Source organism: Biomphalaria glabrata, chromosome 13 (assembly GCF_947242115.1).
Source record: "Biomphalaria glabrata chromosome 13, xgBioGlab47.1, whole genome shotgun sequence".
Lineage (NCBI taxonomy): Eukaryota > Metazoa > Mollusca > Gastropoda > Planorbidae > Biomphalaria > Biomphalaria glabrata.
Window position 1 is genome coordinate 33,334,941 of NC_074723.1, and position 24,996 is coordinate 33,359,936.

The 24,996-nt window shown below is 36.6% G+C and overlaps 1 protein-coding gene across 1 annotated transcript; it reads left to right on the top strand.

Moving 5' to 3' along the window:
• The first annotated feature begins 6,073 nt into the window (after window positions 1-6,073).
• LOC106059401 (angiopoietin-1-like) lies at window positions 6,074-20,854 on the top strand. The gene is made up of 6 exons (XM_056008920.1): window positions 6,074-6,706; window positions 10,016-10,483; window positions 12,259-12,338; window positions 14,400-14,457; window positions 15,749-16,522; window positions 19,301-20,854. Exons 1-6 carry the CDS (start codon window positions 6,646-6,648, stop codon window positions 19,927-19,929), a joined length of 2,070 nt encoding a protein of 689 aa, XP_055864895.1. The 5' UTR covers window positions 6,074-6,645; the 3' UTR covers window positions 19,930-20,854.
• The last annotated feature ends 4,142 nt before the right edge of the window (window positions 20,855-24,996 follow it).

Sequence of the window (24,996 nt, forward strand, 5' to 3'; positions counted from 1 at the left end):
AGCATTCGGGGTAGCAACCAGGGGTAGCAATCAGGGGTAGCATTCGGGGTAGCAACCAGGCTGGGGATAAGACAAACAATTAGGAACCTCCTAAAGACATTGAGTAGGGATTCCCATATGCCTTGCAATCAATCAGATGTAGGCATTGGTATCAATCCCAATAAGGCATTTAAGACAATTAAGTATATAATCTCAAAGTATGCATATAACTCAATAACAAAAAGATACAAGTAAGATAACCACAATAAACGTGTTATCATACAATGTAGGATGATACTAGCCAAGATTCATCTATTAAATGAGGTTACGTTGATAAGTAATCAGTTATAGTAAAATGGGGAATGAGCATATTATATACTAAAGGATAAGATGAAAATAAAATATTAGGGATATGGCTACAGTAATAAGAGTTTGATATAGTTAATCAAAATTACATTCATCACAAGGGTGGGAGACATAATATGTATGAGGGATATAATAGAAATGTGAAATGATTAATTTCACGTGGGCTCTGTAAGTTTAGAGCGCTGCGATCTAAGTTCTTAGACAGTACTTAGATTCACTAAAGGGTATTGTTTACATCAATCACTAAAATACAGGGATGGATGAAACATAACAAATTAAATGTAATAACTATAGTTTCAAATGTAGACAACCATAGCGGCATTAGTAATACTATATGAAGATATAGCATTGACATAAAATAGTACAAGATACATACATAATAAAGTCATAATGAAATGACGGGGAACGTGGTTGTGTACTAATGTGTACTCACACATTCCTATAATATAAAATAAGCATAGTAAAATGTTTACACTTACCCGTTTGTCCCTAATGAAACCTCACAACTAAACTTCCTAACAGAGGAGACTGTATGAATCCTAGCGGGCCTAACTTAGAATGTTTGGGTCTCTCTCTATATATAGATGGGACTTTTCGTTTAACGGGTGGGGAAGAAAGCTAGCTGATTTTCTCACATGTATCGATGTACCGGAGATGTCAGGCGTCAGGTCAGATTTATGGTCAATATTCGTTGCCTACCGTGAGAGTAAAGTCTTAAGCGAATATGTATCTGTCCAGCCCGAGTGCAATGCTATTCTTAGAGCGATGTGTATCCTGCGGGGTGGGGGGGGGGGGGGGTAGGTGTGAAAAGTTATTAGGCCGCGGAGCGACTTGTTGTGTGCTGGTCACCTGTCCAGCGGTCAATAATTAAAAGTTAGCCCTAGAGAAACTAGTTAATGTTTTACGTCGAGATTCGTCCCGTGAGAAACGTGCGAGGGGGGATAAATCCTACAAGAAATTAGTTATGGGTGGACAAGAAAATAATTGTTTAAGTTAAAAATTAAGTTTCTCACGGTTTGCTGGGGAAAACTAAAATGAAATTATGTATGCAAGTTTCGTATCGTCACAGCTTGTAGCTCACAGTTCTATCTTTCCGGCTTTAAAAAATTGTATAATTGTTACATTGATATAAAACTGAAAGAAGCCACAAATTGTTATACATATTGGAAGATAAAACTTAGCTAACTCGTAGACTAATATAACATTTTAAATTACAACCTAAATAAATTTACACTTTTTTCTGTTAACAAGAAAACATGGAATTAGAAACATTTTATATCCACTACGAAATATGTTTTAAAGATAATCTTGTCCAATTCATATCATTTTAATGGAAGATAGCATAAAAAATTGACGAACATGTCATTGAATAGGATTAGATTATTAAAGTAAAAGACAGCGAGGAATCGGTCTAAAAAACTAAAGAATAGGTAAAGCTGAAATAGAGGGTGATTGATACAGTCATGAAAAAAAAAGAGCTTTGCTTTTTAATTTTATTGCAGGATCGACTTCCGCTAAAAATATTATAAATAAGTAATAAATAATAAATATAATAAAGGGTGGGTCAGCATCAGGTTGTCAACTTCAAAAATGCAACGATGAATAAAAGAAAAAGCTCCTCCTTTCCGACCTTGTGGTCTATAGGGCAGTGCATCTGTTTCTGTGGCCTACGGTTAGCGAGGGTGCCAAGTGTGCAGCACTACAAGCTATCACCTTTTTATTTGCTAAATAATATCAGGTAGTTATTAGAGCTAAGTGAACTCAGAGGCGCCCTAGAGAAATTCAAAATCCCAGTCTTCACTAGGAGTCGAACCCGGGACCCTAGTTTCAGAAGCCAAGTGCTTTAACACTCAGTCATCGGTTATTACTTATTACAAAGCTTATATCAACTCACTCTATCTGACTGTATGGTCAAAAAATGTCTACATGTTATTTCTCTCACACCCAATCTCGGATTAAGGTGAAATTTTTCTCAATTATTTCTTTTACCTGACAACACAAAATTAAATAAACAAAATGAACCACTAGTTAATTAAATAAACTATAGGTAATTAATTAGTATTTTGAATTAGATAAAGATATCGTACTTAACAGATTGTGTATATAAGTTAAATTAGTCCCCTTGACGACTCCTGAGTCCTGAGCCCTGAGTGAACATTATTTTTAATGCATTTAAAAATCGACCATTCACCAAGATACCCCTTCTTACCTCCCCCTTTCACAACGGGTCCAGATAAGTGACAGGATCATTGAGAAAGCTAAAAGCTAAACAAAAACAATTGGTAAAACTATTTCTAATCGCACAGATTTATTATGACCGCATCCTCTATACAGCACTAAATGGGCATCGCCAGGTGGGCTGGTACACAAAATGAGCCGGTAGGACCACAATAGCCTTATCATCTTTTTTTTTTAAAGTCACGTCTGTACTTTATAAGATAAGGGCGACACGTATTAAACTGTTAAAGGTCCTATAGTATTCTCTTAGAAAAGGGCCCTCCAAGTGACATATTCAAAACAAAAATCTTATACAGACTTATACTACTAGGGCCAACTAATTTAATCTAACACATTTTCCGAATCAATGTAGTATCCTACATCCGTAGACAGTGCTACCAGATCTAGAAGGCTTCATCCTTTTGGGGCCTACATACTTATTGATTTAAAAGCACTATAAGGCCAATATTCCTCATAAGGATATGGCCCTAAGTGTATGCACGAGTGCAGCTATAAATTAATTATGAAACTTATCATAATGATTTTGAGGAAAGGTAGACCTAGAATTGGATGTCCATTAAATGATATACAATTTATGGGCCGGATGGTATATAAATGCCCGGGCCGATTTTGACTCCCAGTTCTCCCCTGGTCCAGGTCAATCATGTATAGAACTACATGATGATTCAAACGAAGTGATACCATTACACTTAACTCTTACAGTGCTGAGCTGCTTTACAATGAGTTCATACAAAATGGAATGACAATTCTGATGTTTAGAGACTAAACTACCACACGCGATTCAAGGGTTAATATAAGTTTTGTGTTATGTTTTACTTGTTCCATTAATATATAAGCTCGACATTCGGCTTTTGAAATAGACACCAACTGTTGAGAGAAAGAAGCCGGGGGGAGTAAGGAGGAATAGCTTAAATAAAGTTTCCTGGATCGCCCAGGGGGGGTGGAGGGGGCACGGTGGCTGAGTGGCTTCCGAACCTAGAGTCCTGGGTTCGAATCTCGGTGAAGACTGGAATCTAAAATTTCGGGATTTTTAGGGCGCCCCTGAGTCCACCCAGCTGTAATGGGTACCTGGCATTAGTTGTGGAAAGTAGAGGCGGTTGGTAGTTGTGCTGGCCACATAACACCCTGCTCGTTAACCGTTGGCCATAGCAACAGATGACCTTAACATAATCTGCCCCATAGATCGCAAGATCTGAAAGGGAAACGTTACTACTTCCTGGATCGCACATCGAGCACGTTGGTGAAGCCCGAGAAAGGTGTAAGATTGTGGTGACTGAAATTGCTCAAGTTTAGATAGTTCCAGTGTACCAGAGATTAACTCCTTTAGTCATGCTTGGAAATAATCGTTTCTCGAGATAAAAGTTTCTACAAAACTGTCAATACGTTAAGCCCCCCCCCCCTCAGACCATGTGGTCTATAGGGCAGATGACGTTAAGGGCATCTGCATCTGTGCCTCCATGCTTAACGAGGGTATCATGTGGCCAACACAACGTCGAACTTTCCTTACTTTCTCCAACTATTTTCTGGCACTTATTAGAGCCTGGTAGATCAGACTTCATGATGATTTGAACCCGCGACCTTTCGGCTCGAAAGCTTAGTGCTTTACCGTTCATCCACCACAACGAGGGTGTCATGTGGCCAGCACAGCGATGGGCTTTCCTTACTTTCCCCAACTATTGTCTGGCACTTATTACATCCAGGTTGACACAGACCCCCTTGAAGAGCAGTGTTCATGACGATTCGAACCCGCGACCTTCCGGTTCAGAAGCTAAGCTCTTTACCACTCAGCCAACACGCCAGTCAATAGTTTTGTATTTTAGTTAAATCAGGACTACGCCCTGACGGGGGTTTAAGTTTCTCAAATTTCTTATGTTGTAAAATATTTGTAAACACTTCAGAGTCTGCTTAAACAGCTTGTTACGAAAATTACTTGAACAAGGTTAATTAGCTTGACTTCTGTTCAACATTTTTTTTTTTTGTTAAATTTTTGACTTTAATTTGGGATCGGCATTCTATATAAACAAGAATGACATAAACAAAATACTTGAACATAAGAATTAAAATATGGAACATTTTTTTATACAGCCACATTCTCTCCCCCCCCCCCCCAACACTCAATCTCCGAGAAAAATTTTTATTTAAACATCTACTAGAGTTTATAATGTTGCAATGACAGGCATTTAGATCTAGACTTAGGCGGCGGTGAGCAATTTCTTCCTAAGCATTAATTTATTAGTCTCACAAATGAATAATGCCTTCATGAGGAAACACCCGAAGACGTATACTGTTCAAGAAAATGATCTTCTTATCTTATCTTATCTTATATAATACAAACGATATTTCAAAAAAAAAAGATGATTGTTTGTAAAATGTTTTACATGTTTCGGATGTTCCTTCAGAGTTGAAGATAGTTTACTTCCTAGTCCAAACCTACGACGGGGAATGGGAGCGGGCAGGGTTTGAACCCCCGACCGTCGACAGTTCAGCGCGCAAACCGCACGACCAGGCAGCCATCCTTACGTCCTACGTGTCATGCATTCAGTCATGCATATTAACTAATGACTTAAATTAATGATTTTCTAATTCTCTAGCCAGTTATAAAAGATATTTTTAAGAATTAAAAATAAAATATAATGGTCAATCTAAAGTTTAATCATTAGAGTATTGGTAGATTTATGCATTCGCTTAAAAATACGCTTTTTGTTTTCTCAGGGGAGGGGGAGGAAATGTTTTTTCATATCTAGTATTCATTAGATATGAATAGCAAAGTAATCACTCTATTATAAGTTGTATACAGGAGACATTGTCTTAAAAAATAATATTTCAAAATGTTATTTTTGGTTAAAATGAAATGTCTGGCTCTTCTTTCTTTCGTATGCTGTGCTTAGCCATACCCCACCCTCTCAGTGACGCCAAGCATCACGCTCTTGTTTTCACGTTTTCAGGAACTTGAAACATTTTTAGACTTTTCTTTAACCTTGACATGAGCAAGGAAAAATGCATGACTTTTAAGTTAAGCGGGGTTTAAAAAAAAAACTCACACATGTAAATACTCAACAAATATATCTAATGTTTTGAATTTAGAGATAAGAGGGAAGACGGTAGTACTTTGTCTTAAAATATGAAATATCCCGCTTTGCAGCAGCACCAGAGTTTCCTCTCCGGGGCGCATTCCTGGCCCTTGGATAAAGGGGTCATGGGTGGCCCATGGGTCAAGATCCCTCTCTCGACCTTGTTGATGTCATCCATGAAATAAAATGTATATAATTTAGACTAGTAACAAAATGTTTATGTATAAACAAACAACTCACATTTCCATACCATTGTTTCTGTCCTCATATTACAAATGAATAACACATGTTTATTTTTCTGTTTCTGAGAATCGCGTGTTTCTGAAAAATTTTTTTTTTTTACATTGCTCTTTTTTTTAAAATGATATGTGTTCCAGGAATCTGGCATTACTTTTCACCCGTTTAGATGAGGAGGCGCAGTGGCTGAGTGGTATGACGCTTGGCTTCCGAACCATAGATTCCTAGTTTTAATCCTAGTGAGAATTGGATTTTTCATCTCATGATCTTAAGCACTGATTGGTACATTGACTTAAGATGGGGAAAAGTAAAGGCGGTTTGCCGTTGTGCTGACCACACGACACCCTTGTTAACCGTGGACCACAGAAACAGATGACCTTTACATCGTCTGCTCTATAGACCACAAGGTCTGAAGGGGGGAACTTTCTTACTGTGTATGATTAAACATTTATTTTTGAACTCCTAATAATAATAATAATCTTTATTTTTCATAAGGACATTTCTTACAATTTGTGCATTACACATTTCGTTTAGTGTAAATCACAAATTGTAAGACACACTTCATTAGATAGATATATACCTCAACATTTATAGTAATAGAAAACAAAAGTTCATAACATTGAGCAAAAAAAAGCAAAAAAAAATTAAAAACACATAAAACTCTTCTGATTGGTCAGTTAAATATAGTTTTCGTTTAGATGGTTAGATCTCTCTATAAATATCCAGACTTCTTTCTTTTGCGTGTTACATTAAAATGACGAACTTATTGCTTCGTCTGGTTTTCTTCCAATCTTTATTGCCATTGTTATCTTCAGGTAAGTTGTTTCGTAATTTTTAACGTCATTTATGTATGATTTAAGTATACTTAGGTTTGTGTTCAATACGATGCTGTTAGCTTATAAATTAGAGACATTTCTTTGAAACAAAATATTACGTCCTAAGTATATCCATGTCTTAAACTAGTCTTGTTTGATGTCCTTATGTATATTGCGTACTAACATATGAAATCACAGCGCCACAAATTGCCTTTATATAGATGTGTTTAGGCTGTGTGTGCAAGCCAGTTTGGTTAGATTGCCAGTCATTCCAAGCTCTGGCCAAGTCTTTGCCTTTAGGAAGACAGGAACATCTACTAAATAGGCCTACTAAGCGCTCAGATCATACGTTCTCTCTCTCTCTCTTAAAAATAGGAACCAGCTCTTGCTTGACAGTAATAAAGATTATTTATTGAATGTTCTTACAGTATGAGCATAAGAAGAAACAAACACACATATCGTCCTCCAGGTTTCAATAGCCTTCAAGTATATAGGAAGCTATGTACTGCATAATAGTAACAACCACAACCCTACATTTGTCTAAACAGGTTGGCTGCCTGGTCGTGCGGTTTGCGCGCTGGACTGTCGTTCGGATTTTTCGACGGTCGAGGGTTCAAACCCTGCCAGCTTCCATCCCCCCGTAGTCCTGTAGGAGGTTTGGACTAGGAAGTAAATTATCTTCAACTCTGAAGGAACATCCGAAACGTGTCAAACATTTTACAAACAAACAAACATTTTACAAACAAAAAGAAGAGGCAAGCATAATGCGACATTGTTAAGCCGACTGACAAAATGATACCACAGGATATGGAGATGTATTAATGTTATTACTATATTTTAACATTGTGACGAGATGTTAATTAGTTAATATTTGGCGCGTTTATTTAGGTCTAGGGGAAATTTGATTAATTTTATCCCGCTCACATAAAAGATTTTGTACAGGCACACCGCAACTAACAGTAAGAACAGACCAATATTATAAGTTCATAAATAAAAATAATTTAATGAATGAAAGTTTACAAAGGAAAGTGATCAAATAAAATTATAATTAAGAAATGAAATGAAGGTGCTAATATCTAAAATAACTGCTCATCATGGATTGCTAATTATTGAGTGATTGGAGGAGAAGAATGTTCCTATGTCTGCTACTTATTTTTCTTAGCTGCTAGCCCGTGGGTCGTCTTCTGGCGGTCGAAGGACTGGCACTCAGAAGGATGAGTCATCCGGCTCTGTCTTAGGACGTCGGCTCGAGATGTTCTCTTTGCTTTAGGCAAACTGGCTCTAGGGTGAGGCCGCTGCCTGTTTAGCAATAGAGAGGGTTGGTGCTGCAGACTAAGTTGTAGTGGGATGATCGCTCAGCTGTGATCTCTAGCTCGTAGAGAGCCGTGCTAACTCAACACCAGTTTATCTTCTGCTGCGAAGGTTGCTCTAATCTGTCGGCATTAGGCAATAGCTATTGGGCAGTGGACAGTTTGGGCCGGGTACTGGGCAGATGATACTGGGCAGTATGAGCACTGTGGACACTGGGAAATATGTTAAGGCCAAGGACAGTAGGCAATGCCTTCTTGCTAACAGGTATATAATGGGGGGGGGGGTATCTGGTGTGGTCTGCTCCGGTTACAGCTTTCTATGGAGATCTGGTAGTTGTAGCAATCGTGTGTAGTAACCAGGGGTAGCAATCAGGGGTAGCAATCAGGGGTAGCAATCAGGCCGTTTGTCCCTAATGAAACCTCACAACTAAACTTCCTAACAGAGGAGACTGTATGAATCCTAGCGGGCCTAACCTAGAATGTTTGGTCTCTCTCTATATATAGATGGGACTTTTCGTTTAACGGGTGGGGAAGGAAGCTAGCTGATTTTCTCACATGTATCGATGTACCGGAGATGTCAGGCGTCAGGTCAGATTTATGGTCAATATTCGTTGCCTACCGTGAGAGTAAAGTCTTAAGCGAATATGTATCTGTCCAGCCCGAGTGCAATGCTATTCTTAGAGCGATGTGTATCCTGCGGGGGGGGGGGGGAAAGAGGGGGGGATAGGTGTGAAAAGTTATTAGGCCGCAGCGTGAAGGGACTAGTGTGTGCGGTCACCTGTCCAGCGGTCAATAATTAAAAGTTAGCCCTAGAGAGGCTAGTTAATGTTTTACGTCGAGATTCGTCCCGTGAGAAACGTGCGAGGGGGGATAAATCCTAAAAGAAATTAGTTGTGGGTGGGCAAGAAAATAATTGTTTTAAGTTAAAAATAAAGTTTCCCACGATTTGTTGGGAAAAACTCAAATGAACTTTTGCATGCAAGTTTCGTAACGTCACAAACATGTATGAGTCTTCAAAGAATTCATTGTTTCGAAGATATCGGTCAATGTTAGTGCCTACTTGATGTTACTAAATGTTTATCTAATTAATTGTTTTCTGAATGGGCAATCATTACTAAAAAAATTTAAGCAAATTTTTTGAAACATCAAATTAATTATCTTCTTAGTAACAACCTAACAAGCAGTGTTTCCAAGAAGTACAGTTGTAATGATAAATTAATGTTGTAGTTGAATAGTTTTAGCTTATCATGAATTGATGGCCACGAATGTAGGTGCACCCCTCCGGATTCTGAGTAGAATAAGCTAATTAGTTGATGGCCGACCGTGTACGCATTATTATAGGCTTGCAATTCTTTGCACTATAAAGGGAGTGAAATATTCGAATGCTAGTTAGTCTTGACGATTGTTTTCATTAGCTCATAATTATAGTGTTTATTATTTAAAATTTGAGGCCTAGAATATGATCAATGTTTTTTTCCTTGGATGAGAAATCTTTGCCATCTGTTTTTTGATGTGATAAATTTTTTATGTACGCCTTCTGGAGTTGAGGTTCGTGTTAGCGCTCTATAAATAGAAAGTTAAACAAGTGCACCAGATTACGATAGCAGAGGGTATACGAACTTTCTTAACCGTCGTCCTAGCACCAAAAATCTATAACAAAAATATACGGACATCATCATAAAGAATGAACTGCATTTGGTGGGTATTTTGTTGATAAAACTGCAGATATTTCAGGCCGTGTCTTTGGTTTGTTGTTGGCAATTGTATTCGAGAAGACTTCGTCTCTGGCCGTTGATGCCAACTTGCATCCCCCCTGCAAAAAGCCATGCGGGCGCCCATGATATTTGTATATTGTATTAAAGTTAAACATCATTATTCTAAGCTAGTCTTCTATGTGATCTATACAAGGCTTGTAAAATTTAAGTACAGATTAAAAATTATAAAGCGCTAGTAACATTTCTCATTTCTTAAAGCAGGTTTATATTCTTTTTTTTTTCAGAACTTGTCATTGATGTCCAACCAGACACCATTTCAGCGGAGATAACTGCACAACTTGTGATCAACTGTTCTATAACCAACAACCAAGTTCAACATATGGAAGTTATCAGATCTCTAACTCTTTCTCGTTATAATCAAATCAATCGAGACTTTGAAGATATAACAGCTCTGGATTTATTGACGCTCAATCTAAAACAACTCGTGAAGTTTAAACATTCACAGATCAGCTTTGGAAATGTGTTTATCTCTCTAACTCTTCTGTACCCCACACAGTTTGATGCTAATGTCTACAGATGTAGTGTCAAGGGAGGTGATTCTAATAACAAAGATACGTCTTTGTTTAGCAAGAAGACGGTAGAATATGAAACGAATTCGACCGCTTTAGTTGAAGAGATACGACGTTATAAGAAAGACGAGAACAAATGTCTATGTTCTTTAACAAGTAATGATAGTACAAGTACTAACAAAAGTAAGTTTTCAAAACCTATATACAAAAGATAGAAAATAGTGAGCTGAATTTTTGAGGCAGCAATGTTTTTACATTTTGTGAATTAAAGACTGCTGTTTTATTTTCTTATCTTTATTAATTTGTTTGTTTTTTTTCTTTTGAAACTGCGGCTGTGCCTATTGTTTTTTGTTTTTTTTTATTCGTTTCTCTAAAGCTTTTGCTACCCTGCCTCAGAGTGGCGCCCGGGTGGAAAAGATCGTAAGAGGAAAGGATTAGGCTAAAGGGTAGCAAAACAAGACTCCAGTGGGGGGTGCCTAAGTGGGTGCGAGAGCATCCTCATTGCACTGCGCGGAGTTGTAAAAAAGCTCCCAGAACCTTGTCACATTAATCCAGGCGCTGTTCCTCAAGGGGCCGTTACGTAATAAATGGCGTGTCCCGCACGGTTAGCCTGGTATAGAGAAGGAAAAAATGCCCGGGGTCTTGGTGTACGCGGTCTCTTGCCACGAGTCTGACCCACCCGCCAGACAGAACAGTGTACACTGTTCTCATTCAGGCTCAACTCTACCTGACAGTTTCAAGAAGAAGAAAAAAAGCTTTTAACATATCTGTCCTGAATAATTCTTTGTTTCCATATTTAATAAATCTGGGCCAGACAACGAACATTTAGGGCCTAATATTGAAAGGTTTGGTCCGTAATTTTTTTTCCGGAAAGTAATCCTGATTTTAGCAAAACTTTTGGCATACATTGATTTCTAGGTAATGAAAAATACGTAGTTTTCTTTCTCATAGGCTTTCGCTTATCTATCGAGCATGAAGAGCGTGTTAACTCTTTCTCTCCGTAATTATTTACCACATTCTGGTGGAATGAACGCTGGTATCGTCAGTTAGGAGAGAAAGAGTTAATATACAAAATATATCGTTTTTTCCATCATTCTTTGGCGTGGCCTTAAAAAAAAACTTCGTAAAATTACATTATAATCATCCTGTCTGCGGTCGGGTTCTATAATGACATTCTGACCATTATTTAAAAAAAAACGCTTACAAAGACTGACTAGCCATATCTAGAGTTCCGTATCGCTCGCTTAGATCTTTTGCACTATAAACAGGAAGATGTGGATAGCCAAACAATCGAAGTGATAGAAAAACAACACTAAGGAATAGAAGTATCTGTTAATGTTAGAGACTCTTATACTGTAAAATAACATTAGAAAATGAGCCTCTCAAAATATTAAAAGTGATGGCCCAAACAGGGCCGGCCTTAGGTATAGGCAAACTAGGCAGCCGCTTAGGGCTTCAAATTGGTGGGGGCCTTGCACAAGACTAAGAAAAGAAAGAGAGAAAAAAAAAATGGATGAGATGTGAAACATAGTGAAGCACCACTACCTCTGTCTCTAGTAATGAAATAGCGCTGTATGAATTTCATTCATTTGTCGATTTAGATGTAGACGTGCAGGTTTCTAATAGATTGTTTTTTTTTCGCTGTTTCTGTGGTTTTATTTTATTTTATTTGGGGCCACTTTATTTATTTCGCCCAGGGCGTCCAATTATCTAAGGCTGGTCCTGTCCCAAAATTAAAAAAAAAATATACTACAAAGCTAAAGAATTTAAAGAATTGAGATTTATACTTTTATTTTTATTGTTTAACTTTATTCAATTTGTAATAAAGTAGATATTCTCATTTAAATGAAATATTTTAGCTCTCGGTATTATAATATAGTATAAGGAATAAGAAACAATTTATATATGTACCAGGTTTAGATTTTGTAAATTCTTATTAATTATATTTTTTTGCTCAGGACTAAGAGTTAATTTTTCTGGAAATTCTGAAATCATTAAAGAACGAGTCGAGCCTCTGACATTGAACTGTACCTACCAGGTAATTTGTTATGTTTTGTTTTATACAATACAAATCTATATACAAAACCCTTGGACCTAGCTTACTCAATACTTATGCTCTCACTATCGGTGGTAAAAAAAAATATACGAAAATTAACTTGTTATATCGTACCTTGCGCCAAGAATAACTAAGCCCTTTCTACAAACTAAAACCGCAGCAGTTAAATTTAGTAAAAACATTTTTTTTTTAAATTTGCATTTTTAACCGAATATGTTTTTAAGCCGACATTTAAATGTTTAAAGTAGCAATATATACTTTATTTTGCTTTACTTTCATCATCATCATCATCATCATCATCATCATCATCATCATCATCATCATCATCATCATCATCACCATCATCATCTTTTCTTATGCGTTCATCACGTTTCTGTGGCCTATGTGGTCAGCATAACGACCCACCGCCTTTACTTTTCACCAACCAATGTCAGGTACCCATTAGAGCTGGCTGGACCAAGAGGTGCCCAAAGATCCCGAAATTTACCAGTCTTGATTTGTATTCGATCCTGGGACCCATGCTCAGAAGCCAAGCGATTTACCACTCAGCCACCGCGTCTCCTTGTATACGTGATTACTGAAGTAATAATTTCCTTTGTTGGTATCATACAAAATAATTTTTAACGGTAATTAATTGACTAATTGGTTAAATTTTTTTTTAAATGTAAATAAATAATTGCGCAAAGTTTTAACTTGATCCGGGAATAGATTTGAGAGAAAATAACGATAACACACTTTTTGCCAGATTGATTGTGTGACGGACAGACAGTGAGTCAATTTTTAACATTAGTATTGAAACATAATTTGATTATGAAGGTTATTTATTCTAGATTTGAAACTAAACAATTAATTGAATTTCAGGATGAATATATGGGACCTTGTGAAGAAACAAGTTCCTTTAATTATAAGTGCCTTTAATTGTAAAGCATTTAATAGGCGCGGTGGCTGAGCGGTAAAGCGCTTGGCTTCTGAACCGGGAGTCCCGAGTTCGAATCCTGGTGAAGACTAGGATTTTTATTTCGGGATCCTTGGGCGCCTCTGAGTCTACCCAGCTCTAATGGGTACCTGACATTAGTTGGGGAAAAGTAAAGACGGTTTGTCGTTGTGCTGGCCACATGACACCCCCGTTAACCGTAGGCCACAGAAACAGATGACCTTTACATTATCTGTCCTATAGACCACAAGGTCTGAAAGGGGGAACTTATTTAATAGTAACATATGTACAAGACTAACATTATATACAAAACAATTCTACTAGATGTTCTTCATTGCCCTTGTTTACAACACACCTGGTGACTTCCCGCACTCTCAGGACTCCAACACTTGACCGTGTGTTACGGGTTGGCCACACATAGTAACCGTGTCACGACAGACCTAAAAATCAATAAGCTGTTTAAAGTTTACCACATGACAGACGATCGCATGTCAAAGGTGATCTTCTTTGGCGAGCTTCAGTTAGGACGGCGTAACAAAGGTGTCCCGTAAGCGATACCAAAAATCAAACTAAGCGGCTTTTTACCTTAACTGGCATAGAGCAAGATAGCTGAAAGAGACAGTTGGAAAGCTCTCACAAAGACTGCGGGAGACACAATTGAGACTCAAAGGAAGGCCTTTTTTGAAGACAGGCGCAGAAGACGGAAAGAAAATAATATAGAAAGCCGGCGGACAACGGCTTTGTCTGCATGAGATTGGGAGAACATGCAGGTCGCAACTAGGTCGCAAATGTTTTTTCCAACATGGTCGCTTTGAAACGGCTTCGTGATTGAAGACATTGCCATTACATTATGTCACCCTCTACAAATACTACTACTAAGTTATCTATTGTTAGTTTTAAACTTTAGATAGACAGACAGACAGACAGACAGATAGATAGATAGATAGATAGATAGAAAAGTTAGATAATTGTATAATATATCGTCAGTAGGCTATTTTTTTTAGACAATGTCATAAGATTGATCTAGTTTTAAATTTTTTTTTTGCATATTATATGTACATGTTATAAACTTTTCTAATGCAAAACAAAATGTTTTTTTTTTCTTAAAGGTTCTCAATCAGGATCAAAACGAAACATCCTCACTGCAGTCTTTGTATATTCTTCATGGTAATGTTACATATTGTAATCACTTTGTAGTACTAGACCACTGACGCTCAACCTAATTCAATCTGCGGGCCATTTTAACTTTCGACACGCGTGTCGCGGGCCACATCAACAAAAATGTAAAAAAATTAAATCAAAATTCACATAAAACTATATGAGACTATTGGATCTAGTGCTTACATTAATTAATGAGATATTTAAAGTCTATCATTTTTACGCGCCTGAATGGGTTGCCTGAGCTAGCCAGGAAAACCAGAGACTTGGCAGAATTTAAGTCATTGGTTAATATGCATGACTAAATGCATGACGCGTAGGACGTACTCATCTTCTTTTTTGAAGTAACGTCTGTATTATATAAGATAAGATAAGATAACAAACTGAAGAAATATCAGTTTTCTTTTCTTTCTTCTTTATTAAGTTTTTTCAAACTAAATTTATACGTAGACTTTCAATTTAATACCAACTTGACATAAATCTCTAGATATTACTAAACTTTTTTACTTATACAACCTTACATAAAAAACTTAATGCTACAACTTTAACTAGTGAAACCGCAACTGTTTAAAAACTCAGTACAACACAAGAATCAGTTACAATGCAAGACCTTTACTAACCAAGAACCACAACTGACTTGCTTTCACCTAATTTATACTGTTCTAAACCGTATTTTCCAGAATCCCTGAAACTTCTATTCCAAATACCTTATTAACTATGACATTCTAGAAACTAACATATGTTTTTTTTCCCTAATTGGATGACTATAATTAACAGGTCTTTGTTCTGCGTCTTCTATGACCTGACCCCGGTTTCTAGAAACAGGTCGAATTAAGACACAGTATCGCTTCGTGACAATAATGACCCCTATGCTTCTTCGAAACCCATTTATGTCCATCTCTTTGTTAAAATTACTAGCCGTTATGATGATACGAATCTACCTAACCTCATCAGTCTATAGAGCAGTGGATCTCAGCCTGTGGGTAGCGACCCCCTTGGGGGTCGATTGACGATTTGCCAAAGACCATCGGAAAAAATGGATTGTTTTTGTCTATTCTTCTATTCCTGTGCGTGTGTGCTGGAGGGGGGGGGTCGCGGCACAGTGGTGGGTTGTAAGAAGGGGTCACCGAGCTTAAAAGGTTGAGAACCGCTGCTATAGAGAATCAACTTTATGGGGGCATGGATAAGGTTTGATTTGGTCTAGACAAAGACGAGACAACAATGATTTTTTTTCCTTTTAGGATGTTATATTGGAAGACACAAAAACAAAAGGTTAAGTAGCTGCTATTTTGTTTTTCAGAGCCCAATGGTGTAATTGCAAATATCAATAAAGACCAACCCGTTCTCCAAGGAAGTCATTTTAAAGAGGCTCAGGGTAACATTTTCCACAGCGGACTCAAAGATTCATATCTTCATGCCACATGGAGCAATGTGAAATTGTCTGATTCTGGAAAATATTTCTGTGAGGCTAATGTAAAACATTCCGATGGAAGAGCTGAGAGACTCAGTGAGATGTTGATCATCACAGTCGTGAGTCCAACTGTGGATGATTTGGTCAAAGTAGTGGAGAAACTATTAGGTCAAGTTGATGAGGACACTAAACATATCCAGGAAAATAAACAAAATATAAAAAACATTAAAGAAGAGTTGAAAACTAAAGAACAAAATATACTAAGCAACACAGCAGATTTAAACAGTACACAACAAACTATAAGAAGCATGAAAGAAGACATAGCTATAAATCAACAAAATATATCAAGCCTTAAAGAATACGTGGCTGCCAATCTCGAAAGTCTACAGAGCATAAAAAAAGACTTGAACATCCAACAACGAAATATCATAAGTGTCAAAGAAGACATCGCAATAAATCAACAAAATATATCAAGCATTAAAACAGACGTGGCCGTAAATGAAGAAAACTTAATAAACTTACAAAAGAATTTTAACATTCAACAACGAAATATCACAAGTATTAAAGAGGACTTCAACACTTTTTACAAAAACACGAGCAGCTTCCAAGAGATCATCCTAGCCAATCTTTCCGCTACGCTTGAGAAAGTGAAAAATGAGACAGGTAAATGTACAGTTCTTTCATTAGAATTAAGAGAAAGTATAGTTATGTGACTAGTACTTACAAACTCATAACCAGTTGCAGCAAGTTAATGTATACAATTAGACGTGATAAGTACATTGTCAAATTGAAAAACTAAACAATACGTTTTGATTTATTATCGTTAGGTTGTTTATTAAAAAAAAAGCAATTTTACACAAAAAAAAAACACAGAATGATACTGTTTTTGTTAATAGCCTAGCTTTCACATATTTGGCGAAAAACATTAAAATAGTAATAATATTGAATTGAAAGAGTTACACAAGTTACCTAATCCCTCTCACTCTCAGTACAGAAAAACATATCTTTATTGCACGCTAATTTTAAAAGGCTATAATGGGTGTAACAGAGGTGCCCTGAGGAAGAAATTTAACTCTTTCTCTCCTAATTAACGATACCATCGTTGACTTGAGCTCATTAAATTTAATAGTTTTTTGTGTTTTAGAAAGTAAAATTTGTGTTATATTAGAAGAGCATGTATTCTACTATAATTCTATACCAAAAAAGCAACTTTTTCTGATTACAAACAAAGATGTTTTTGAAGTTCAAACATAGCAGGGTAGAATGTACAAATGTGAAAAATAAACAATTCTGTCAGAATGTGGAAAATAATTACAGAGATAATGGGTTAAAAACCAGCTTAGGAGCCAACTTGCCTTAGCTGACATAGAAAAAAGCACTTGGCTATACCTGGCCTCAGAACGAGATAGCAAGAGTTCACAAAGTCAGCAAGAGACACATTTAAGACCGAAAGAAAATCCACTGCAAGGACAGATGCAGACGACGAAACGAAAATCTAAATCGATCACCGACGGGCAATGGTTAAGCTTGCCCTGGAGTGGGAAAATATGTAGGTCAGAGCTTTGGCTTCCGACTGGAAGATAAGTGTAAATGAATGTTGAATGGTGTAACGTTGCAGAATGCGAATGTCGTGTAATGCTGGGTTCTTGTCTCCTGAAGTACTCTTGACACGTGACAAGACAAATACTATAAACTGACTGAAGTCTGTTTCAGGAGACAAATATAAAGTTTATTTTACAACACAATAATAATAACACTGCACTCCTTGTTAGTGCTACAAGTCAAGAAGTAATAAACAATCCTGTCCGCATAACAGCGGTATCAAAAGTATCCAATATATGTTAGTTACAAATCACGTCCGCATCTCAGCGGGTAACAATAAGAACAATTACTACTAGGTACACTGGAACTCCAATTATAGATATCCATTGAAATACGAATAATACTTTAATATTCGATAAGCACATAATGAAATCAACTGTCAAATATTGTTAATCAACAATCACCAGTCAATCGACTTTCATGCTATATACATATATATATACACCAGTCCAGGAAGCAACGTCCAACCTTCCTGACCGGGAGCAAGACCTTACTGACTTGACTTGTCTGAACTCAAAGTCGTCTTCATTCTACTTCCTGTTTTCTACATCAGGAATTCCACGTGTCTTTTAAGCTCTTAACATGACGTGAACTTTAGATCATGCAATGTCAACTAAGACTGTGACATTAAGACTTATTATTAGGAACAACAAACACAATGATAAACGAGGAGCATTTCAAAAAAATTGTTAATAAACTTTCATCGTCCTTGCAGTGTGTTGACTCTGGAAAATGTTTCTTATTTTTCATGAACGCTTAGCAAACCATTATTAACATGTTGTTAAACAATATTGATTTTGCATGAATTTGTTGGTTTTGGAGAAAAAATATATACTCTAAGCCACTTAACAGTAAGTACGTTCAGACATTCGCCTTTTCAGTTCTTACGTGAAAATGGCAGTATAAGTTATCGGTCGTGGCTAAAACTTTTCGGTTCTATTTTGCATAAAAATTCTTACCGATTGTGCTACTGACCCTAACTTGATAATTGCTTGTTGGTCGTTGGTTTGTGGCTTGGCGCAGCTGGCACAACAAAACCAATGCGTATTTAATTCATAACATATACATTGAAAACAAAAAAAAACCAACAGTTAAACAAGCTACTTTTAAAACAAAACTGAATATAATTTCCATTAACTATAGACATAATTTACTTTAATGTTTTGTTATGTTTTGTTTGTTTTAGCTAATGGTCTCGTGGCCCAAATGTTCTTTTTTTTTTACTTGGTACAGCAGGGTTTCATGATTATGCTTGTTGTATTTTCTAAAAAAATAATAAGTCAATTATTTCAGTTTTGTTTCAGAACAGTATATTGTGTTACAGTCCGAAATACTAAGTTTTATACCCGCATTAGTTACCATCTTTACAAACTAAATCTTACACATCTAAGCCTTTGTAGACACTTTAGTTACCCTTATGAAACCGTAAACCATGTCCTCTTTGAATGCCCATCCCTAATCCACCTTAGGCAGACCCTACTATCACCACAGCCCAACATAACCAACACCCTGTACGGCGGTGCTAAACAACTGAAGAGAACAGCACACAATTTTTTTCCTTGGCAATAAAGAGAAAGAAGAAGAAGCAGGCTGTGTTGTTTTATAGAATCTTTAATCCAATATCTTTTTTGTATCGAATGTTGTTTTCAAGCTGTTTGTTTTTTTAAAAAAAACGTGCTTTCTTTAATTAGGTTTCAAAATCAACATTCCTTCCAACCTATAGTTTATTAGATGTACTTTTATTTACATGGACTTTACATTACGCATATTTAATTTAAATTTAATTAATTTTTTTTCAAAATGTCAATTTTTCTTTAATCATTTTTATTATTTCCACAGAATTGTTACATCCAACGTCTTGTCGTAAAGTTATCTATAAAGAAGATCGCGCCATTGTCACTTTGGTTTCCGGGTTAAAGGTCATGTGTGACACCAAGACAGACGGTGGTGGATGGATCATCTTTCAGAGAAGAATCAACGGAAAAGTAGATTTCTATAGAGGCTGGAAGGAGTATCGTGACGGCTTTGGAGATTTCAACATTGGTGAATTTTATCTGGGAAACGAAAATATATTTAAATTAACTTCCACGGGAAAATATGATTTAAGAATAGATTTGGTTTTAAAAAATCAAGCGTATTATGCGCAATATTCGATTTTTCAAATTTTAAGTGAAAAAAACAATTACAAGATAAATGTGGGAGGCTATTCTGGAAATGCCGGTGACAGCCTCTCAAATCATAATGATATGTACTTTAGTACGTTTGATAATGATAATGATACATATTCAGGCGGCAACTGTGCAGTAAAATACCACGGAGCCTGGTGGTACAAAAGCTGTTACGAGTCAAACTTGAACGGTAAATGGGGAAGTTCCGAAAGAGGTAAGGATGTGAACTGGAACACGCTACTTGAAACTGCACGTATCGGTCTTTCATTTACAGAGATGAAAATAAGAGAAAGAGAATAGACGTAGTTGTAACCTTAATTATCGTATCACCGAGTTGTACTATCTCTTTTATGTCTGCATCTTTACTCGTTCCTTCTTATATCTATTACTATATTCTGCTAAAAACGGCTGCTGACTGGAAAAAAGTGAAGGGATTTGTTAACGCGAACTGTCAAAGCATCCTAACAGCGAAAGTCAAGAGACAGACGTCATATGATCTATTATACAAAATTACGCGAACTGTCAAAGCATCCTAACAGCGAAAGTCAAGAGACAGACGTCATATGATCTATTATACAAAAGTACGCGAACTGTCACAGCATCCTAACAGCGAAAGTCAAGAGACAGACGTCATATGATCTATTATACAAAAGTACGCGAACTGTCACAGCATCCTAACAGCGAAAGTCAAGAGACAGACGTCATATGATCTATTATACAAAAGTACGCGAACTGTCACAGCATCCTAACAGCGAAAGTCAAGAGACAGACGTCATATGATCTATTATACAAAAGTACGTGAACTGTCACAGCATCCTAACAGCGAAAGTCAAGAGACAGATGTGATATGATCTATTATACAAAAGTACGCGAACTGTCACAGCATCCTAACAGCGAAAGTCAAGAGACAGATGTGATATGATCTATTATACAAAAGTACGCGAACTGTCACAGCATCCTAACAGCGAAAGTCAAGAGACAGACGTCATATGATCTATTATACAAAAGTACGCGAACTGTCACAACATCCTAACAGCGAAAGTCAAGAGACAGACGTCATATGATCTATTATACAAAAGTGATTTAGAAATGTTAGCATGCTCCTTATTAAAAATAAGCCTAGTTTGACAAATCTTGATTAAACTTAGCAAAAGTGTTCGTCAGATCATGATCTAGTCAGTAGTATATGTTTAGTCTCTATCGTTCCCATGTGATTATAAATAAATGTATATTGCTAGATGTAGGGCAATCAGCCACCTCTCCGTATATCAGGGTGGATTGTTAGGCACCTAGTTTATATTATTAGTTAGTTCGAGACGCACCATAAAAGACGTATATTGAACGGGACTAGTGACACTTGGGATATTTTGGGTTAGAGACTGGAAAATCAGTTAGCAATAGAATTCTTTAGGATAAAGACGTGTTTTATTTGACAGAGACTCTGACTGTGGCCTTTTATTGGATTAAACTTATTATTCATTGTCCATCAGTGTTGACCACATCTTTTCACTAGATGTGTGTTATCTTTGTGCTGTTGTTTAACTACATTGAATATACCCGAACAAGAAACCCAAACGCTTGATGAGTAATGGATTGAAATCTAACAAACATCTACAGTTGACTTCAGTACAGGATAAACATCCATCACAGGATAAACGAAATGATACAATGAAATTAGCATGTTGGGCAGATGATGTTTAGACCATCTGTTTCTGTGGCCCACGATTAACGAGGGTTTTACGTCATTGTACCTTGTTCAAGAAAAATTCGTTACCTTCTTTTAGCTGATACGTCATAATTTCTATGACGTCATTGACTCATTTTTTTTCTTGGCATTACGTCATAATTTATTCTGTCATTACTTGAAGCTTCTTATTTTCAGCTGAATGTTGCCATTTTGAGATTATTGAAATAATAAATGTTGGTTCATTTTACAAACACTAAATAGCAGGGCCGGACATAAGCATTGTGGAGCCCTATTCGAAAGGGATTTCGCGTGGCCAATTTTGGGTAGGGAAGCGGACAATAAGTGAAATTTAAGAGTTTGAATTAGAAAATAAATTCGTCTATGCATTTTATTCATTCTTAACTACGTACAGAATTACTTTACGAGCCTTGCGTGTAGTAAAGTCATACAATATATCATAATAATTCTGTTTCCTACATAGATCCCGCTCAATAGCAAGAATTTTCAAATGTTTCAATCTATCTTTGAGAATTGTTGACCTCAAGTAATTCTTCATTAGTTGCAGGCTCGAGAAACTTCTTTCACCCGATTACACAATTTCGGGAGATTTCCAGGAGCTTCTCCTAAATCGACAGGAGGGCGCGAGAAATCTGTTTTAAGTTATAAAATGGTTTAATTTGATAATTTATACACCTTGAATTAGCGGTCCTATAAAAGTGCAGATCCTTTGAAAGTGGGAGCCCATAGCGGTCGCATAGGTTGCAGTGGCCTAAGACCGGCCATGCAAAAATATTGGCGTATGCTACGCTGCCGGTCGACTAGTTTTTTATAACAATCAACCCCTATCATATAAGACTAACTCTGTATAATAAAAAAAAAAATAGAAATAATATTTATAGGTTAAAACTCTTTGATTAATAATTACATTACAGACATTATAAAACTGTTTCATTTATATTTTTTTAAATATTTGATGTTATTCTTTAGATCGTAAATGAACACCGTGAATGTTAAGAATATACAAAAATTTTATAAACATTATTAGTTTATTGTTATTTTATATTTTTTATGTTGTTGCTATCAGTGTATTTAAAATATCTTAGTATTAAACTTTTTTATTTTGTATCTTTATTCCTATTGTTAGTTACTTTTGAAACGACTGTGTGTGCATGGCGAGTCTGTCAGGCTGAAGTTAGGGGTTAAATTCGTAATATGTCTTTATAGTGGATGCCTGGTAGTGCGGTTTGCTCGCTGGACTGTCGTTCGGATTTATCGACGGTCGAGGGTTCAAACCCTGCCCGCTCCCATCCCACGTCGTCCTGCTGGAGGTTTGGACTAGGAAGTAAACTATCTTCAACTCTGAAGGAACATCCGAAACATGTAAAACATTCTACAAAAACATAGTGATTTACATGTTTCGGATGTTCCTTCAGAGGTAAAGACAGTTTACTTTCTAGCCCAAACCTCCGGCAAGAAGACGGGGAAAGGGAGCGGAAAGGGTTTGAACCCGGGACCATCGATAAAACCGAACGACAGTCCAGCGCGAAAAAGCTGCACCACCAGGCATGTCCCAAATTAATGTTTTTATAAACATTTTTATGCTAAAATTGATATTCTCCCACACCAGTAACACATTATCTTTTAAACGATTTCTTTATAATAACCGAAGCTTAACAATACAAAAACATATTCATTTTAATATGTAATCTAATTGTAATTCATTCAATTCCTATTAGTTTAAAGATTTTTTTAAAAAATTATGTAATATGGTGATTAAGGGTAGAACAGCATATTTCGCACTTTCAGGTTACGATAGTTCAACTTTCATGTGGTGACCAACGTGTATTTCAAAAGTGGATGTCTTGTGTGATGTCTAGTGTATGTCTTGTGTGGATTTTGCTATGAGCTAGGCTACAACATATAAACGGGAAACTGGTGCGCAACAAACAGACCTTGGTGAATAATATAAATAACTGTAAACATTCATAGTGATGTTTGTGGACAAATAGAAAGATAAATGAAATGAGAAGCGCTGAATCTTATTTCTTAATGAGAATGTTTATCATTCATATCATCATACTTAGAGTCATTCTTAGAGTCATTCTTAGAGTCATTCTTAGAGTCATTCATATCATCATACTTAGAGTCATTCTTAGAGTCATTCTTAGAGTCATTATAAGAGTCATTCTTAGCGTCATACATATCATCATACTTAGAGTCATTCTTAGAGTCATTCTTAGAGTCATTCTTAGAGTCATTCTTAGAGTCATCACAAAGCGTCATTCTTAGAGTCTTTCTAAGAGTCATTCTTAGCGTCATTCTTAGCGTCATACATATCGTCATACTTAGAGTCATTATAAGAGTCATTCTTAGCGTCATTCTTAACGTTATTCTTAGCGTCATTCTTAGAGGCATTATTAGAGTCATTCTTAGCGTCATTCTTAGAGTCATTCTAAGAGTCATTCTTAGCGTCATTCTTAACGTTATTGTTAGCGTCATTCTTAGCGTCATTCTTAGAGTCATTCTTAGCGTCTTTCTTATCATTCTCAGAGTCATTCTTAGCGTCATTCTTAACTTTATTCTTAGCGTCATTCTTAGAGTCATTCTTAGAGTCATTCTAAGAGTCATTCTTAGACTCATTCTTAGAGTTATTCATATCATCATACTTAGAGTCATTCTTAGAGTCATTCTTAGAGTCATACTAAGAGTCATTCTTAGCGTCATACTTAGAGTCATTCTAAGAGTCATTCTTAGCGTCATTCTTAACGTTATTCTTAGCGTCATTCTTAGAGGCATTCTTAGAGTCATTCTAAAAGTCATTCTTAGAGTCATTCTTAGAGGCATTCTTAGAGTCATTCTAAGAGTAATTCTTAGAATCAATCTTAGCGTCATTCTTAACGTCATTCTCAGAGGCATTCTTAGAGTCATTCTTATTGTCATTCGTAGTGTCATTCTTAGAGTCAATCTTAGCATCATTCTTAGAGTCAATCTTAGCGTCATTCTTAGCAAATATGTAATGATACTTAAAGTGTCTATGGTTAGGTAGTTTATCTGATGATAGTAGCGCTACCGATGTTGTAGGTGGATGAGCTTCTCAGTTAACCGGCTTGCCGCTGAGGATGGCAGTCTAGCTGGTCGCCGTTGCCAGAGTGATTGTGTTGTATACAGTATTGAAGACAAATATTATGGGAAGAAAAGCGATCGGCAGGCCATCATTATATTACTCATATAATAATCATTTGTTTCAATTGTACAGAATAGTCATCAATAGTCGACCTACGGCGTAGCATACGCCGCTATTTAGCGGAAATATTAATGTAATTAGCGTATTGTCATGCAGAGAGCATGACTGCTTCCATTTGTAAGAACAATAACAGCGTGTCGCCATACTTATCACTAGTGTGTGAATTAAATTTCAATAAACTTCTAAATGTACATGACATCCTGTTTCCACTTTCTAGAAGTTGAAGATGTTCCAGAGACAGAGAGACCTTCTTGAGCTCATCAAAAGCGATGCAATAAAAAATATTTGCTTTTCAATGTCAGTTACACAAATCTGGATCCAGTGGCGTAGCTAGGGAGGGAGGAGGGGGAGGATTTAAAAATTCCCCTTGGGCCCCACTTTTAAGTTAGTAGTACAGAATTGTGATATTACTGATCATCTCGTCACTGTGGTAAAA

Coding starts and splice junctions, on each gene's coding strand:
- LOC106059401 (XM_056008920.1), top strand. CDS start 6,646: ATGACGAACTTATTGCTTCGTCTGGTTTTCTTCCAATCTTTATTGCCA. Junction 6,707..10,015: donor ATTGCCATTGTTATCTTCAG/GTAAGTTGTTTC, acceptor TTTTTTTTTCAG/AACTTGTCATTGATGTCCAA. Junction 10,484..12,258: donor TAGTACAAGTACTAACAAAA/GTAAGTTTTCAA, acceptor TTTTTTGCTCAG/GACTAAGAGTTAATTTTTCT.